Source organism: Acomys minous (genome assembly GCF_964271855.1).
Source record: "Acomys minous genome assembly, chromosome: 11".
NCBI lineage: Eukaryota > Metazoa > Chordata > Mammalia > Rodentia > Muridae > Acomys > Acomys minous.
This window is the reverse complement of record NC_140492.1, coordinates 93,811,826-93,832,093: the sequence shown is the minus strand read 5'-3', so window position 1 is coordinate 93,832,093 and position 20,268 is coordinate 93,811,826. Positions and strand designations below refer to the sequence as shown.

General features: G+C 43.5%; 1 protein-coding gene across 10 annotated transcripts in view; it reads right to left on the bottom strand.

The window, feature by feature from the left end:
• Positions 1-20,268, bottom strand: part of MAST4 (microtubule associated serine/threonine kinase family member 4) — a 617,295-nt gene that overhangs the window by 419,543 nt on the left and 177,484 nt on the right. For 8 of the 10 annotated variants that reach the window (XM_084800734.1, XM_084800722.1, XM_084800737.1 and 5 more), the window contains exon 2: positions 19,725-19,878. In XM_084800734.1, coding sequence (XP_084656860.1) covers positions 19,725-19,878 — 154 coding nt within the window. Of the gene's footprint in view, positions 1-12,712; positions 12,874-13,817; positions 13,932-19,724; positions 19,879-20,268 lie in introns of those variants that run through there. The other 2 variants (XM_084800741.1, XM_084800740.1) reach the window with 1 other exon arrangement.

Sequence of the window (20,268 nt, the reverse complement as noted above, 5' to 3'; positions counted from 1 at the left end):
TTTTGTTTTCCCCTACGTGTGTGTATATGTGTGTGTGTGTGTGTGTGTGTGTGTGTGTGTGTGTGTGTGTATTTTGTTTTGTTTTTTCAAGACAACGTTTCTCTTTGTAGCATTGGCTGTCATAGATTCACTTTGTAGACCAGGCTAGCCTCCAACACACAACGATCCACCTGCCTCTGCCTCCCTGAGTGCTGGGATTAAAGGCATGCACCACCATGCCCAGCTGTCCTTAACTTATTCTTTTTTTTTTTTAAGATTTATTTATTTTTTTTATTATGTATACATTGTTCTGCCTGCACATACACCTGCACACCAGAAGAGGGCATCAGATCTCATTATAGATGGTTGTGAGCCACCATGTGGTTGCTGGGAATTGACCTCATGACCTTTGGAAGAGCAGACAGTGCTCTTAACTGCTGAGCCATCTTTTAAAGCAGCTTCTCTTACCATCTACCGTGATCTAGTAAGTGCAGACATCAGGAGCAAATCCGTTAAAGCATGTGGCACAGCATGGCAAGCCATGCTTCTGTGATTCCACCCCTCCACTGCCAATTCTTCTACTCTACACCCAACTATGGCCACCAACTCCCCACTGTACCTCAATCACCAAGGCAGTCTCCCCTCGGGTGGTACTTGCCCGGATTTAAAATTCTTACCTAAAAATAAATAAATAATCCTTTGGCCCTGAGCTCTATTTGTGCAAAGGCAAAGCGGTGACTGAAAACAGATTTCTAAAGCGCTGCTAACTAGATCCGTCTTTAACGAGGACACTGTAACACATCACGGACACCAGGTAGTGTGGCCTGGAGTGACTGTGTGAGTGAGGACGTGGAGGAGGTGTGTGGCGTTGGTGGAGGGATGGTGGCAGCTAAGTGACGCCGGGCAGAGAGGTCAGAGTTAACGCCTGCAATCTGGCCTCCCTCCGTTCGGGTATTGAAATATAATTCAGTGGAATGAGTTGCTAGACATGGCTAAGCCCCCTGGGAAATGACAGATATTGATGAATGCTGCTGGAAAGATATATGGAAGGAGAAGGCAAATAAATAGGACATTTTCCCCCCCTCAGAGTCATTTTGTGGATATGCGGAATGGCTGCTAAAACACTTGTCAGCCCACTTCTCTCTGCCTCCCTCTCCGTGTCTGCCTTCTCCCCTGTCTGAAATCTCCCTGAGGACCAGTACCTGCTGTCCCCTGAAGATGATCATTAAATGCCTAAGCGTCATCTTCTCCATTGCCACCACACTTGTCCTCAGGCCAGTGGCTGGCATCCCGTCCCAACGTCCTTCCTTCCATCTGAATGTGTCCACTGGCTCCGCCTGATCTTGGAAACACGCCCAACTTTCTAACAGTCAAACTGTTGACCCCAGCTCTGCCCTACTCGGCCCCAGTAATGAGCTTGACATTCAAAATCTGCAGTAGCTGTTTGATCCTGTCCAGGCTCTTTGACTTACTTCTACGATTCAATTTTTCTGCAAACGTTGTACAAAACGGAGATGGTAATTTCACAAGGTGATGGCAAGAAATAATGGGAGACGTAAGAAAAGAAATCCTCATTCTGCGTGGCAAACCAAAAGCCCACTGTAAACTATAACCAAACACCCCCCCACACACACTTTCCCTACTAAGTAACTTCCTTAAAAGGATCCTCCCTGCGCCATGCCCAGGATGGGACAAGCTCGCCCCAGAACTGGGCACTTTGGCATCACTGAGTCCCGTTCCAGCTGCCAGGTGGGCCAGGGCTGCGTATGCAGCCAGACACAGGCTCAAGTTCTGGCTTGCTGTTCACTAGCAAGGGAGCCGTGGGTAAACGGCATTCGCCTCCCTATGAGCTTGACTTTCCTCACATCTAGTTATGATGAAAGTAGGCAGCACATGCAAGATGCATAATACTGAACATACGAACTGTGTTCAAGAGTGGTCCAGGTCCCCCGCTAGGTACATCAACGTTATGGGCATCACTGGAAAAGCAGCTATCAGCTATACTTTTAAACCAGAGATACTTCTTAGTCTCTTCCATCACACTAGTAGAGTGATACTTATTTCTAGGTACCATGTGTTCTGCCACCTTGAAAACCCCATGAGACTGCAGCCCATACCACACTTAGTATAGCACCATAGCCTGTACCTAGAACCCACTGGACTTTTGTAGAACTGCACTTGCACCTCTGCTCTATCTCATTTGTGTTTCCCTCCAGGATACATTGTCTCTTGTTGTCCTAGAGTTCCACAGTGTCTAGAATATTGAAATTTGATTCCCTTCTTTGTTTCATGACGACAAGAAGAAGAGCAGAAACTCTCAGAGGCCCTTAAACTTAATATGGGGGACGCCATGGCACTTCTCTGGCTTTGATTTTTATCTTTTAAGAAGCATGGGGAGGAGCCCACCACCTCCACAATATACTGCAGATTGCAGAGGGGGGATTGCCTACCCTCAATAGACTAGAAAATAACTTGTGTGTACTATCTTGCTCTTCAAAGAAGTTATGAAGCCTACTCAATAACGTTCCTCCCCGTGACCAGATGCTTTGATTGATGTCGCCAAATGTCACCCACAGGCCTGTGATGCTAAACACTGCTGACAGTTGCCCTACATCTCAACAGTTATTATAGAAGCCAAGGAGAAATCGGGGACTCGGAGCCTTACAAGATAAACAAAAAGAACAAAATCAGCCTTAGAGGGGATAAAATAAACTCCACAATACCAAATATGCAGAAATTTCCAGCCAAGTGCAAATTCCTTAACAAGCTTCCTATTTATAATATGAAATGTCTATCCACCGCCGCTTTCACATAGCCACGGTCACCATGTGTATTTTCCTGGAATGTCCAACAATCCCACGCTGAGCCTACTCTAAACAGATTTCAAGTTCTTTCTCTTCAATAACCATGCTGCCTATGTATAACCCCTAAAGGCTGTTATTTTCTGTCTTAAGAAATGCTTGTTAATGTTGATTAATGGATAAGCAAGAATCTAGAGCAATTTTTACATGTTTTTTTAAAATGGTAATAAAGCAAACATTGTTGCCAAATACAAAACAGATCTCCTCTCTCTCCCTAATGGCAAATATTTCAAGGTCCCTATGTCGGATTCTAGAGGTCTCAGTCAGAACTGTAGGAACTGTTCTCCAAAATTAGTAATTGCCAACTCCATCTGGTTTAAAAAACAAAAGACAACAACAACAAAAAAACAACAGGATCTATGGGGACACTGTTATCCAAGCTGCAATCCTATGTCTTGAATTAAATCCTCACAAACACCGAAGCGCTTTATAAAAGCACATCATAAGAGTGTCCTTATATTTACGGAAAGAAAATTCAAAGCCCAGATTAGCATCCTGATTGCCTCAGCACTGTCTGAAAAGTGAATGGCAGGTGCGGGGCAGGAATCCAGCCTTGCCATTTCGGGTCTATTACTTAGCCACTGACTACTCCTGCAATCTCACATGACATTAAGTGGCTGTGAATTCCAAGGTCACTGCCTTGTATTTTACAGTAACGCTATCATCAGGCTCCTTAACATCCCCCCCTGCCACCCCCCCCCCCGCTTTTTTTTTTTTTTAAAGAGAGAACTCAGCCATGCTTATAGGGAAATCAGTGAGCTGAGATAGGGGAAGGCTGCCATGTGACCATTCCAATCAACTTCCAAATGGTCCTCTCTCAAGCTTGAAAGCCTGATCATTTTCTGCTAGCCATTCTTTTAAGTGTATTTATCCTTCAGTTACGTGAATCCACAGAGAGGCCTGGGAGTACTGAACTGCATCGCAACAGGGCGTATGCACACTAACTTTCACACACCGACAAGTACATCACACATCAGATATGCCTGGAGTCTGTCATCTGTCCCCCACAAAGACGGTCCCAATCCCAATGAATAAAGTAGCTGGTGGGGAAAAAAAAAACAAAACAAAACAGGAAAGGGACACTGTATTAATGTCCCTGGGTCAGCCTCTAGCCCATTGTCATTCCTGGCTCACAAAGACCTATGAGACATGTCTGACAGTGCCTAAAGAGAGAACCATTCCAATGTTTAATGAAAGAATAGCCAAATGTCAATACAAACAGAGGAAGCCTAAGGAAATCTTAATTCAAATACACTTCCATAAGTATGCCGCAAATACTGCACTGAATGTACATACACTGAAACAACATTTTTTAATTAATTTACTTATTTAATAAAACAGCATTTCTTTATTTGAGTTAGGATGTAACGGGGTGATTTGTAGGATACCTAGCAACTTCATTACCGAGCACTTAGTACTTGCAATGTGTGGGACTTTGTTTTGAGGATACAATGGAAAGTCCTCAAGGAATTTATAAACAAGTGAAAGGAGTGATGGGTACACAAACAATGAAATGTAGAAGCAATTTATTCATGGAGAACAGGGGCAATACAGGAAGATGGGCACCTGGGGAGCAAGAAAAAAAAGGTGGCAAAATCCACAAAAGCGGTAAGGAGGTGTTAGGAATGGATGCTGTTTTGTTCGGTTACTGCTGCTCGGATCAAACCTCAAACCCAGGGTTACACACACGATTAGCGAGACTGCACTGACCACTGAGCAACACTCCCACCCTGAAATGGAATGCGAATCCAGAAAAGATCAGTTTGTTTCTCTTTTGTACACCAAGGAGTAGAGAGGCAGCACCTACCATTCTGGTTACCACAAATTACTACTTTCCTTTTTTCAAAAAACATGTCATTTTCATATACCAGTATAATCAAAAACTAGCAGAAGAGAACCAAACCAACCGCGCCAACCCTCCAGCATTATGATTTCTAGAAGCCAGAGCACAGAGAGGAGTGCAGTGGGTTGCCTAGCTCTCATTATTTAATAAGACGGTTCAAATTTATCAGGCCAGTCTAAACTCTTTTCCTTAATCTGACTTTAGGGAAATGCTTTAGGTACTTTAATAAAAGGGTTTCCATCTTTCGGAGCATCTTAGGGAAAAAAAGCGGAGGCACTCCTTTCCTTAAGGAATACTAAATTAAAACCAAGTGCTCAGTAGAGGGTTCGTATACATGCATGGGCTTATCATTAACATATGGCTCTCCTTAGCAGGCAAGGAAGCTGCCTGGCATGACACGAATATGGCGCAGAACAAAGAACTTACATGGGCCGTGGTTCCTTATTCAGAACCTTAACCTGGGCAATTTATAAAAATAATTTCAGAGGTAGGAAGTTCGTGACGGGGAGAAGCTGGTGTGTAGTCTGATAAGGGCCTACTAGTTACGAGTACCCCCGCAGATCATTTCACACCCCACTTACAAGGGTCTTAGTCCCATTGGTGAGACAATAGTCCCTAAAACCTAATTATCCCCAAATCCTGCTGCCATCACATGGGCTGGAATTTGGGGGTGGAGATATTCAAACCAAGTAAGGCTTTCCTTGAGCTCCTATCAGGAACAAGACAACAGATAGTTAGATGCTACTGGTCTCTCGCAGACAAGCTTCTCCCAGTGAGCAAGCGAAGCCAGGAGGAGCCTTACCTCACCACCTTCCCCTTCAGACTCAAGTCTGCCTGCCACAGGTGCCTGAGACAGGACCATCAGAGAGCAGGGAGATTATCTGTCTAGGCAGACACGAGAAAATAAACTTAGCCCTGGCGATATGCATTGATTAAGCACCTACATGACAATGACAAATACAGGCCACCACCAGCATCATTAATGCATCGGAAACACTAATTTTATTTTACAAATCTTTAAATGTCCCCCCTGGTGGCATTTGCATTTCTTTGCCTTCCCTTTTCCCTTGTGTGGCTGACTAAAAGTCAGCATCATTCCCATGCAGTCAAAAGAACTCGGCCATCCCCAGGGGCTTTGACTGGCTGATGAAAACAAGTTTTAAGAGAGAGAGAGAGAGATGGCCTGGCAAGCTCAGTGTTAGGGCAAGAGGCACAGGGCTCCTACTGGCATGTTCCATTAGAAGAGATGGCAGGGGTCTTTGCACAGCCACAGGGGAAGTGTGCTGTAATAGAGCCAGGGGAAGGGAGGGAGAAGTCTAGAGAGTAAGAGAAAAATGAAGAGGTACCATTCTCAGGCAAAGGGCTTCCTTGCTCTCTCACCATGGGGGATGAAATGATTTACTGATTAAGCAGAAAAGGAGCTTGAGAAAATAGGACACACTGTGGTTTCACCCCCACAAGACCCTTGTTGAAGCGTAAAACCCAGTATAACATTCTTAAGTAGTGGAGCCTTAAGAGGTAAATTTAGTATCGGCTGGGTATCATGGAAGCCAACGCTCTCCAGACAGGGACGCTGACCTGTCGAAGAGGTTTACGAAGTAAGTTTTTACATTTGTTTGTGTGTTTGTGCGCGTGGACAAACATGAGCCGGCACACATGTGGAGGTCAGAGGACAACGGATGGGCATAGACTCTCTTCTTCCACTACGTGGGATACAGGGATGAAACGTGGGTAGATCAGGCTCGGCGGCAAAGGCCTCTACCTGCTCAGCCATCAGGTGTCCTACTCTTAACCATAATATGACCAACTTAACTTTCCCAATTCCTTCATTTTACACTAATCATCAGCTCAGAAGGAGTCACACAGCCGCATCTCTAACAGGGAGGGCCTAGGATGGTATTAGCTTGCTTTTCAAAGCTAAACGTGTATAATTTATGAAGAGTCGAGAAAGGTTCTGCCCCCATATCCAGGCCACACTATCTCCAGCACAGAGACTTTGTAAGTCCTGAGAAACAGAAAGGTAAATGGAAACAAACGCATTAAGTCAGTAAAATCACGGATGTGAATTATCTGTAGTCTGGCTTTGCCCATCTCTCCCACCAACACCGTCCACCGAAAGGGAAAGAATCCAAGATGAAAGTATCAAAAGAATGCCACAAGGATTTCTTTGCCCCTCACAAGTTTCAAAATATACCTAACTCCAAAATACTAACATTTCCGAGACTTGCTTACGCGCAGATCAACCCACTCACCACCCAACACCGCCTGAGTCCCACGTTCCAGAAACATATTTTCAAGAAAATACAGGAGGAAGGTGCAGACAACGGACAGTAAACGACAATAAGAGGAACATGATTGTCCTTCTACAAAAAAACCAACAATGCCTTAAGTTAGGGATTCTGGAAGGTTGAATGCCCGCGTGTACTATACCTTGTCTCATAGAAACACCTTTATAAGGTTCAGCTAAAATGCAACTGGTGTCCTACCCTAAAAGAAATCTCAAGAACAATTAACTTTTCTTTTTTTATACACAGATTTATCAGATTGCCGCCCCTCGCCCCCGCCCCGCCCCAACACACACCATGGGAATAACCAACGCCCATCATGTGTAGACTCACCTAGAACACAGAAGTTAGCCAAAGGGTGGAGTGTAGAAACCTGGAGCTTCCTGAATTTAACATTCGATAGATTTTTTTTTCAGTTTCTTTCTGTTAGGTTTATTTTAGACTAGGTGGTAAAGTCAGCGCCTTATAGAAGTACTTTGATGCACACCATCTTGAAAATCATACCGGAACAAACTTTAAACAGCCAGTAGACATTTTCCTGTTTGGTGGACTTTGAAGACTCTCAGCTACTAGATTTAGTGTGGTACATCCAATACATCCAGCCTAAAGCCAAGAGAGCAAACTTATACACGAACATGCTTTAGCTGCTCCAAAAGTATTTCTGCCCCAGTGGCATTTATTTACTTATTTATTTATTTAATTTTTGGGTTTTCAGAGACAGGGTTTCTCTGTGCAGCCTTGATTGTCCTAGACTCACTTTGAAGACCAGGCTGGCCTCGAACTCAGAGAAGTCCCCCTGCCTCTGCATCTCTGAGTGCTAAGATTAAAGACATGTGCTACCACACCTAGTTCCCAGTGGCCTTTAAATGCCACACTAACCAAAACTTGGGACCCAAAGTGACCATTTCCACACAAAGAGCCCTTTAAACACCTACTGAGAAATCAGTAAAATATCATCTGAATCAATACTCAGGATTGCAGCCTAAGTTTTAAGTCCTTCAAGCCTTATCACCTATAGAACTGTAAAACTGATTTCTGAGGGGGCTGAACTAGTCTTCGGCGCTCCTTCATATATCAAAGGAAATAGCTCTGTCTTACGTCTGTCTCTCGTGTAATGGAAACAGATGCAAATGTGGTCCTTCAAATCCTCACTAAACTAACCCCCTCATCCCACCACGCCTGACTTCTCTCTTCCTGCATCAGTGGTGCAACATGTCTGAAGAAGAAATCTAAGCATCCATGAGAACCATGCCACCTGTTTGGGAACATGGTACGGCTACCGGCAGCTTGGGGCTGGAAACCGGAGTGTGGGCAGGCAAGTTAGAGAGGCAATGACTCCTCCATAGGCCATCTGCAGAGGCAATGGGCGGCAGCAGAAGACTTTATGACAGTGACACTGGGAGGCAGCATCTGCCGGAAGAACCAGCTGACAGCTGTGTGTCCCATTAAGTCTAGGTCTCGGGAGACCTTTGCCCTGACAAGGAAAAACTACAGAGACGTCTACAAATACATCAAAACATTCACCCTCAATGGTAAACGCCTGGACAGCATATAAAACACCCAGGACTGAAAGTGACACCCACTCTGTGAGCACTGTGAATGGTTCCAAAGATGTCTTAAAACTGGGTGCTTTGACCAAGACAAAGATGCTGATGCAGTTGCCTCTAGATCTCTAGATGACCTGGTGATTTCCCAGAATAAGCACAGATACTCTCCAGCTCCATATTCTCCTAATAAGTATCTTTTTTGTTTGTTTGTTTGTTTTTGGTTTTTGTTTTTTTTGAGAGAAGGTTTCACTGTGTAATAAATAAATAGCCCTGACTATTCTGGACTTACTTTGTAGACTAGGCTGGCCTTGAACTTGCAGGCATGAGGTTATTGTGTAATTCAAACGCTGATTTCTGTACCTCTCCCCCATATCTGGTTGTAATCTTTGTTCTGAGACTCTCCTGTCTCAATGTTGTGTAGACACTGCTCCCCAGTTATCCCCTGAAATGTCAATAAAGCAATTTACAGCCACCTGTTGAGCAGGGAAGAGAATAGGTAAGGACTGGACTTCCTGCCAGCCAGGGGAGGAGGAGTTATTAGAGGAAGTAGGGGAATCAGGCAGGAGCAGAGGTCCAGGAGACAGGAAGAGAGATGCTGGAGCAGAAAAGCTACAAAGTGCAAGCATCTCAGATGAAAGCCAAAGTAGCTTAGAGGGTTAAGAATAGTTTAATTACTGCTCAGATTTTATGCTGTTAGACTTGTTAACATAAAATAATGGAGTCTCATTTAATTGTGTGATAACCAGGTTAAGAGGGAACCTAGGAGAAACAAACACATGGTGCATGTCTTTAATCCCTGCACTTGGGAGGCAGAGGCAGGTGGATCCCTGTGAGTTCGAGGCCAGCTTGGTCTACAATGCAAGTCCAGGACAGCCAAGGCTACATAGAGAAACCCTATCTTTAAAACCAACCAAACAAACAAAAAATAAAAACAGTTTTAGAAAAATAACTTTTACATGAACTCACAGAGATCTGTCTGCCTCACCTCCTGAGTGCTAGGATCAGAGGCATGCACCACCACGCCCAGCATTTCATAATGTCTTGCTGATGGACAAGACAATTTTGTAAGATCTACAAAGGGACAGCAGACCAACTTAAAAGAATTCCTGCCCTTGGTCATGAGCTTTCCACAGAAAGACTTTGTAAGAAACAGAAAAGCAAGTAGAAGCAAATGCATCGAGTCAATAAAACTGTAAATGTGAGTTATATGTGGACCTGGCTTTTGTCCTTCTCTCCCAACACCACCACAGGCCAAAAGGGAAAGAACCCAAACTCAGAATATCCAAGACCACCACAAAGACTTCATCGCCCCTCACAAGTTTCAAAATATACCAAACTTCAAAAGAACCATATTTCAAAGACTTTCTGTATGAAACTCAGCCCATGTGCCACTGCCCAACACCACCGAACTTCCGTCATACCTCAGGCTCCTTGACAAGATGCCACCAGCTATGGACCAATCCCTGCAGAATGCCACCATTGACCCTAAGACTTTGTCCCATTTCCATCACAGCTCAGCTCTACTTTCCCTATCACGCACCCTTGGCTGGGGCTCTTAGGTGCCTTCGGTGGGATTAACACTCCCAAAAGATTCATCCCCCTGGAGCCTCGACCTTATCGAACAGAAAGACAGGCCTTAGGCTGTACGAGGGTTCTCAATGCTTCTAAGAACTCCCATATTCAGACTCCCTTTCCGTTCCTTCCCAACCATTTCACAGTCTTCTCTCCTCAGCTGCCAGACAACCCTTCTAACATCCTCCCAGGTCTCAGTACAATGAACCTTGAAACATATCAAAATGCTTTGATCGTTTCTTAAAAATAGCAAACATATTCTTAAAAAAAAAAACCCAGCAATAATGAAATAGACATTAAAAATTAAACTTCTTGCTGACCGCAAACCACCTCTCTGCCCAGCCAGGTCTTGTACATGTTGTGACAGAGTCTAACTGGATGATCCTACATGACCCTCCTAGTCGCACAACCTTCCCAATATCCAGATTGACCTGGGTCCCACAACCAGTTCCTTGGCTTGGTACAGCTATACCTGTGGATACTGACCCCATCCAGGCTCTGGGTAGGCCATGGCTCCCAAACAACCTACAGGCCCTCCAGGCTCCATATTCATCCCTTCTACCCATCCAAGCATTGCATATTTCGCACAAGGATGTAGCTGAAAAAGACTACCCAAATCCTCCCTTCTATCCACCCTCTCCAACACCCAGATCTGTGCCTGAACTCCAGGCTTGTACCAGGACCCATATGTGACAAGCCAGCCCAGTCCCCTGAGCCGTATCTAACCTTCAGGCTGAATGAAGTTGTGCTCTGCCATAACCTGCTCAGACCCAGAACTAACAAAAACAAGTTCTTGCCCACATATCCAGATACCATTACAAAAATACAAACAATATGAAAGATCAAGGTATTTTCCTGAAATCCAGCAGTCCTAAAGAAATGTTTGTCAATGAGAATTACCTAGACAGTTCCAAAACACAAAATTTAAGAAGGACAACCATGCACTTCATCAAAGAATTCAAGGAGTTTAGTGAACACACACACACACGCACGCACGCACGCACGCACGCACGCACACACACACACACACACGCACACTCACTCACTCACTATCAACCCAGCTCGATTAACTTAAAGACAGAACAAAGGTCTGAGTGACATTCAGTGCAACACAAAATGAAAATGATAAAGACAACCGGGGATTGAAGACAGAATTCAATAAAGAGATAGAAACACTGAAAACAACTCTACGTGGAATTGAAAAACTCAATAACCTGACTTGAAAACTCAAGGGAAAGCTTTCCAAGTAGAATGAATCAAGCCAAAGACAGAATATCAGGACTCAGAGACTAAGTAGAGGAACGAAACAAAGGAAGCAAAAAATAAAAAATAAAAAAATAAAAAAAGGAAAAATAATATGCAGAAAATGTGGACACCAGGAAAAGATCAAAGCTTCAGATTTTAGGAATAGATGAGAGAGAAGAATGCTAGGTCAATAGCATAGACCACATCTCCATCAAGATCATAGAAAAAAACTTTCTATGATGAGTGGGCCAAAGGAAATAAACCAAGAAAAAAAAAGTTATCCCCTACACCTCCCAAGAGGCCTCTCTCTCCTGCCCCTGATGTCATCACACCTTTCACAGCACGGCTTCTCAAAAGCTATGGATACCATTGTCTATGCAAAGGACTGCTTCCTCTAAATTGTTGATGGTTTCCTCTTCACCTACGCCACCCAGTGCTTGCCTGCATTTTCTTGCTCTTGCCCAGGCTACCCAGTCACTACACTGTCAACTCCAGTGGCCTGCTCCTCTCCTCTGCTTTACTTGCTTATCTGACACCGTCTAGTATGCTTTCTTCAAAACGATGGTTCTCTCATTTCTGCGACTCCACAATCCCACTGGGCTTATCAGCATAACATGTGCCATGAGCTCTTCAAACCGAATTCATGTCCCTATGGCCTTACTGAAGTCTACGTCTCCATGAACTCTTCAACATGGTGAGCGCCACCCTCCCTTGCCTATGTGTGCCTGGACTCTAAGCTATATGACGGCAGGACCATGTTTCCTAGCATGCTGCAACAGCAGCAGCCACCTTAGGGTGACCTGTGCTTAGATGACAGATCTTGCCCAAAGCATACAGACAGACAGGAGGACATCTGGGCCAGCCTGGGTCTCTCCTCTCCTTCCAGCTAAAGGCCAGTAAAGAGCCTGCCCAGAGGGTGGAGTGTGGACATGTAAAGGGACACAAAGGGAGCAGCCTAGCCCGAAACATTTCCCCTCAACAATTACACGTGTAAGAAATAAAATGCTATTTTTGGCTTAGCTGTATAGGGTCACTTTAACAGCATTCTTACATAGGCGTTCTTCACAGTCAATAAAAGAGGAGAGAATTAGACCATACAGGACAGAGGCATTGAGTTCAAGTGAATAATTACTAAATTGCATGGAGCTTTTATTCGTTTTGTTTTCGAGGCAGGGTCTCTGCATAGCCTTGGCTATCCTGGATTCATTTTGTAGACCACACTGGCCTCAAACTCACAGAGACTCACCTGCCTCTGCCTCCCGGAGTGTTGAGATTACAGGAGTGCACCACCATGCCCAGCTCTATGGAGCTTTAATTTGATGATTTTCAGATTTACCGACTAAGCTAAGAAACCCAACGAGTGACCACAGATTCACTCACTCCAACATGATGGCCTCCAAGCTAATTTCAGAAGGAAAGCATGTTTCTTGGGATCGTGCTGTTTTTCCTTTTCGTTCTTCAAGTAAGATGTTTAAAATGCACTAGGGTAGGGCTGGGAGCTTGACTCAGGGGTACAGCACTTGCTTAGCATGCTTGAAGCACTATAAAAATAAGACAGAGAGGTAGACAGGCAGGCAGGCAAAACTTTTCCATTTTCCCCAGTGTTAAAGATCATTCTAACAGTTTTAGAAATCCCATTCAATACTGTCTACAAGTTAATCCATTAGTGCTCTGCGCACATTGCATTCCTATACAGTCTATGGGACACCACCGATACTGTTTTCCTTTATATTCTAAAGAACCCAAATATCCTTTAGAAAACAGGAGTGACTCCCTAAGGCAAAGGAGCTTTCCTTCTAACTGTTGAGGCACAATACAAACATCACAACCAGGGGATGCAGGCTGTGGAGTTGAGGGGGGGGGCCCCATCTGTGTACCCGGAAGGCAGGATTCCAAGATCCTGAAGTCTGAACGCCAGGCACAATACTGTGTATCTTTGCCTAGACTGAAGGGTCTGTACAATGATCAGAACACTGCTGCCCTGCCTCATCAGGGGGCTCCGAGGCTCAGTCACTGTTTACACGTGCTTCTATCTATTTAGCAAGCAGTGGGCCATGAAGACAGAAAACATTAGCTTTAAAAAAAAAAAAGAGTCAGAACATGATAGGCATAGTAAGCTCTGGGTCTACTGTTTAAATGTCAGCGCCGAGAAAATAAAATCAGCAAGCCGGCTATGTATGTTTCCCTCTCTTTAACCTGATACACTTGGTGATTTGGGTCTTTAGTTTGGGAAGAAAAAGAAATTCGCAATATCAAACATGGCTATCATTAATTCAAATTCACGGTAAAATTATGGACCTCCTGATTTATCTATTCTGATGGTTTGAGGTTTGTATTCTCTGAGTTATCTATTTGAACACATACTTTTATAATTCAGAAGTAGATACTTTTATTATAGAGGACTGCTTTAAAAGGCAGAAGCTAAGGATGGTAGACTGAGCTACTGGTCCAAACGGCCTTAAGTTCTTAGCATTGTACTCTGTACCCTTGCGCAGCAGCCATGATGGAGTGTGCTTCCACAGCTTGGTTTGTTCTGGCCAATGGAAAAGTGGCAACACAGTGCTTACAAAATGTCTGAAATACGTTGGTAAGGATGGACTTCACTTCTCTGACTCTGCTTCTGACTCTATCACACTGTGTAGCTGACGAGCTGAGAGGCAACGGAGAAAGGGCAGGTTAGTGAACCCTGGAAGCAAGCCTCATGGAAGACCCTGGGCCATGTAAACAAGAAACTGATAGCTGTCTGCCAATTAGCATTCTGAGAGTCACAGAATTAATGCTGCTGACACAGATCACCGAATGATACAAATGAACAATGACAACAACAAAAAACTTGGAGGGAAAAATAATTTCCCCACGGATTGAATTGCAGGGTATAAACAAACAAACAAACAAACAAAAAACAAACAAAAAAACAGAGTTACTCTTGACATACCTATGTAAGAAGGGAGTCTGCTTAATCATCAAGCCAGTTTGGGGAAAAAAAATCTTTAGCACAGTAGTTTTCTTTCCCCCTTATCAAATATTCAATTGTTTAATTATAATTATAGGAAGCCTTACCAAGCATGTAGTAGTTCGAGAGCACTCAGCAACAGGATTTCGCATTAAATATTATGAACCTCTTTCAGTGTTCAAATTTATTTTTTACAACATGATTTCCAATGTTTACAATTGTTTTCCACTCTGTATATATTCTATAATATGTTTAATCAATATCCTCTTGGCAGATATTTAGATGACATGTAATTTTAATTATTATAAATAGTACTGCTCCAAAAATTACTAGTGCTAATTCTCCACCCATATTCATGACCGTTTGCTTGTAATGAATTCCCAGAAATAGAATTGCTGGGCTAACAAATGTATGAATTTAAAGTTTTTTTTAATATGCATTAATTGCTTAGATTTAATTTACTTTAATTAAAGGACTGGGAGCCCTACATATTGAGTTACATCCCCAGATTCCAAGTAGGGAAAGATTCCCCTATCTAAAATTCACTGTAATTAATCCTGCAGGAATTTAAAGTTTATTTAAAACCTGCTGGGTACCTGCTATGCTAAATAGCTTCATAGTGGCTGTGTGCCTGCCTGGCCATAATTCCTGGCTCTCTTGTTTACAAGAACCATGCCATGCCTCAGTTTACCCATCTGTAAAACAAGGATGGGTGCTTCCCTGTCTTATGGGCTAAACAAATTAATAAACGTAATTTGCAGAAACTGGTCTTGCCATACAGGAAGAAGACTTTAATATTAGATATCATTAGGGATAAATAAATGAACAGGTCACAGACTGTCATCTAGAAAAGCTTTTAAAGGCTTAGTGACATTTTTAAAACTTATAATTGGGCAGTAAAAATGTTCGAGCTAAGCCTTCACAAACTCTTCGATTTTAGTTTGGTTTTCGACAAGAAGGAGTCCAGGTGGGAGACTCTGAATTTCTGGTCCTTCTTTCTCCACCTCACACCTGGCAGCTCATCACTGTAGGTACAACACTACCAAACCAAAGATCCTGAAGCGGAAACAAAGCCAAGCAGTGGGGAAGATCAGGCACAAGATTCTGGTGGTGAAACCAGCTTTCTGATTGCAAACTGAGGTCACATGGTTACTGTTGCCTAAAACTATTGTTTGTTTAGAATCAGAGACCTTGGGGTCTTCCCTTAGCCAGCACCTGATACCTCTGCAGGCACAGCACCAAGCAGACAGAATCCTACAATCCCATAATTTTATAACAAGTCCTATACTCCTAGTGTTCAGGAGGCTGAGGCAAGATTCCCATGAACTCAATGCTAGTCCACCCTATACAGTATGTTTCGGGCTTGCCCAGGCTACTCTGTGAGGCTGCCTCAAAAAACAAACAGATTTTAAAAAGCAAAAAGGCGAATCCATCAGAGCCAAGCTCGGTGAGCTTACTTTTGCCACCAGCTTCAAAGCCCCCCAATTCAGTTACTTCACAGACAATGCTAATAGCTCCCACTGCTGGGCTAAGTGCTCGCACATGTTTCTTCATTAAATCCTCAGCTTAGCTAAGTATGTGTTCCCAATGCTTTCCCTAGTCCCCAACATCCCAACTTTCAAGGACCTATTTTCCAAGATAGGCTTATGTTCAGTGATTGTTTAAAAATCTTCTAAGGATGACTAAACTTTTTAAAAAATTATCTCACCTAAGATTTTTAAAACTATATTTTATTAATTTATTTATATTACATCTCAATTGTTATCCCATCCCTTGTATCCTCCCATTCCTCCCTCCCTCCCATTTTCCCTTTACTCCCTTCTCCTGTGACTGTGACTGAGGGGGACCTCCTCCCCCCTGTATATGCTCATAGGGTATCAAGTCTCTTCTTGGTAGCCTGCTATCCTTCCTCTGAACGCCACCAGGCCTCCCCATCCAGGGGACGTGGTCAAATATGGGGCACCAGAGGACAATATATGCAGTAAACTTCGAACCCATAGCCAGATCTAGCCAATGGACAGGACATTCTCCACAGCTGAATGCAGAGTGGGGTCTGACTTTCTCACCTAAGATTTAACCACTCAAAATAGCTGTACAGCAACCAAATTGTACGTGGCTAGCCTTGATAGAGTGCTAAGAGGAAGAAATGGCAGCCAGGTGCACGCATTCATTCTCATAAAGCTAAACGCCAAACCCCACGCTGCAAATCATACGCTGCGAGATTCTGCATCGTTTCAAAGCTTTTTAATAAACTACTTAAGTGAGAAAAGGTGAAAACTACCACCCAGCTGTCAGAAACAGTTCAAGTAAAATCAGCTTCCTAATTAAAATGAACAAGCAGGGGCGAACCTTAACCATCAGGGTTTCACTTTCCTCCCTGCCCGTTAAGGATTAGTTAGACTGAGGACTCTGGGCTGTACCATCTACAAAGGCGGTCTACATCGACAAGGGGAGGTGAGCGCGGTCCTATCAGGCAGCAGGCAAGCATCAGCTGAACTCCTGTGCAAACACTGGCTGTTCGCTCAGGGAAGAGCAGCCTGTTACAGATTTTGAGACAGGATCTCCATACATAGTCCAGGCTGACCTTGAACTCAAGCCTGCTTGCCTCTACCTCCCAGAGCCTTTAGAACATGCATGCATGATATGCATGCATGTAAGGTATAGGTTTGTGTGTGTGTGTGTGTGTGTGTGTGTGTGTGTGTGTGTGTGCGCGCGTGTGTGTGTACATGTGCATGCATGTGTCTGTATAATATGCATGTGTCATGTGGATGTGTGCAAGTGTGTATACATACACACTAGTGTGTGTGTACATGTGGATGTATGTGTGTGCATAATATGCATGTGTCATGTGGATGTGTGCAAGTGTATATACATACACAAGTGGTGTTTGTGTACATATGCATATATGTTTGTTTGTATAATATGCATGTGCCATGTGGATGTATGCAAGTATATATACATATGCAGGTGTGATGTGTGTGAGTATATGTATGTGCATAATATGCATGTGTTATGTGGATGTATGCAAGTGTATATACATACGCAGGTGTGATGTGTGTGAGTATATGTATGTGCATAATATGCATGTGTCATGTGGATGTATGCAAGTGTATATACATACATACGTGGGATATGTGTGTGTGTGTGTGTGTGTGTATGAGTAATGGGTCAGAGGCTAACAGTAGTGACATCTGTTTTGCTCCCCACCTTAATGTTAAGATGGGGACTCATACTGAACCAGAAGTTGCCAGAGTCCGCTGGACAAGCTGGGCAGAGCGCCCCAGGGCTGTCCCTCAGTACTGGGAATATAGATGAAAACTTCTACACTCTGCTTTTACATGGGTGGAATTCAAACTTAGTGCCTCATAGCTCGCATAGCAGGCACTTTACTGACTGAGCTATCTCATTAGATCTGCAGGCCTTTCCTTTCTGTCTGTCTGTCTGTCTTTCTTTCTTTCTTTCTTTTTTACTTTTAAGGCTATCCTTCCCTGGGCCTGGATCACCCTCCCTCTATTCCAGCAGTGTGCCTCTCTGGGCCAACTGCTCCAGCTTTACTGACTATGTGGCAGCAGTATTTCTGTTCCTCAGAAATTCCATTTCCAGAAAGTCAAAGCCCATAATTTGAAAATAAAAAACATAATTCAAAGTATTTTCCAGACCATTTATGAACTGGCAGACAAGACAAAACTTCTTTTCGGGCTTAAAACCAATAATGCTCCTTTAAAATATTTATGTTTAGAAGAAAAGAATCACTAAGATGAAACAGGAAAAAAAAACTAATCTGTAGTGCATTATATTTGAGTTTTGCATGAAAGTTTAAATGGCAAGTTTTTTGTAACATTTTTTTGTTCTTTAACCAGTCCTGATTTGGCTGTAATAAAAGTTATACATACAACTAAAGGTTTTTTATATATATAAATAAATATATAAGATATTTATATAATATAAATAGAAGTTATACGTGGGGCTTCTTAGATTTGAAAACCCTTCAGTTTTAGATGGACCATTTTCATTGCCACTTTGTCTTTTTTTTTTTTTAGATACTTTTATTTTCAATGGACCCATAATTATACAGACTACAATATGCTTTTCCTCATTTTCTTCTCCATCTTTCTTACTTTCTCTCCTTATGTGGTTCTGGGTTCAAAGCTAGGGCTCACGAATGCCTAGGCAAGTGGCCTATCACTGAGCTACACCCGAGCCCTGGGGTAGCTTTCAGTGAGTGCACAGAACACAGAATGACCACATCAGGGTAACTGGCAAAAGTTTCACCTCCAGCACAAAGCACTGATGCTGAGAATGTCCTAGATGCCCCCTTTACGTACAGTTTAAAAATGGAATTGCTGCTAATCAGTTAGCCAACTGGATCCAGGATGGTGCTATTGGGAAGCACCGAGGCTTGAAGGGGTAAGGTCCAGCAGGAGGTCTGCAGGCAAGTCACTGGGTCCACGGTCTTGAAGTGGCATGTGGGAGCCAGCTCCCCTATCTTTCTCTCTTTACTCACACCATAAGATGGTCACTCTCGTGCCTCTGTGTGCTTCCAGTCAGCAGGTGACAGTCCTAAAGCAGCAAAGCCTACCAGGCTTACTAAAGCAGTAAAGCCCAACGAAACCTTCTCTTTTTGTAATTCAATTATCACAGGTTTCTGTTAAGAGTAACAGGAAGCTAACAGAAAACACGAAAGACAAACAGCATCCTAGGACAACGAAAATGACCAAACTCACAAAGACTGGCCACACCACAGGTTGGCGAAGAGGCACACCGATTATTTTGTTCATCTACTGTTGGCATAAAGTGTTTAGATTTAGGCATCTTGTCAGCTTCTCAGAACACTCGCTATTGATAACAATAATATGCATGTTTCGTTAAAATGGGTGCTGAGTAACAACACATAGACTGTGTGGCCCTGTTCACACAAAACACTTAGGATCAATCTCATTTGCAGGAACTGACAGCAGTTCTGCAGTTCCCGTGGGATAAGGAGTGTGTATGTGTGTGTGTGTGTGTGTGTGTGTGTGTGGTGTGTGTGTGTGTGTGTGTGTGTGTGTGTGTGTGTGTGTGTGTCCCATTGTGTGTGTGTCTCGCTGTGTGTGTGTTTCTCGCTGTGTGTGTCTGTGTATGTATGTGTCTCTCTGTATGTATCTGTCTGTCTGTGTGCATCTGTGTGCATCTGTGTGTGTATGTGTGTGTCTGTTTTGATCATGCTGGTAGTTACGCCAAAATATAAATTTTCCCAAATGCATCTGTGTCTATACAAAATATGACCAGGTCATTGTATATAAACTATATCCCATAAAGTTTACTGCTCAAAGTTCTTAATTTAAACTGCTTTCTGGAGTAAATAAGACTCTCCAAAAGGGTCTGCAGGCGGCCTTTCACACGAGATCTCCAAGGCTGTAGGGAACCCTGTAAGTGAAGCGCCCCGCCACCCTGACTCACCAGTGAGGGCCCCTCCCAGGCTCCCTCTCCGCAGCTGCCTCCCATCCTCACTCAGCTGCCTCTTGTACTTCAGTGACTTCCCGAGGCCGCAGGCCACATCTGGGTTGCTGCATTTCCGAGACTGCATGGGTGGCGGAGATAGTATGTGGTCAAGCTGCGGAGAGAAGGACAGTGGCATCACTTCCTGGGGACTCTTGACACAAGTGATTCTCAGGCTCTTTGCATCTCCTTCTCTAAACACACTCCTTTCAACCCCGGTTTTTTTTGTTTTTTGTTTTTTGTTTTTTTTGGACTAGTTTGGAAAGTTTGAAATCTTTTTTGTGTACTTTCCACCAGAGAGAGCGCTGCTTGCTGCACAATCCCGGTACTGGGTTTTGAAGGCAAGTCATGACACATGAAAAGGTCATGGGATTACGTTTAATAGATTATGACCACTATTTTTTAAATATAGTTTATTAATTTATTCATATTACATCTCAATAGTTATCCCATCCCTTGTATCCTCCCATTCCTCCCTCCCTCCCATTTTCCCCTTACTCCCCTC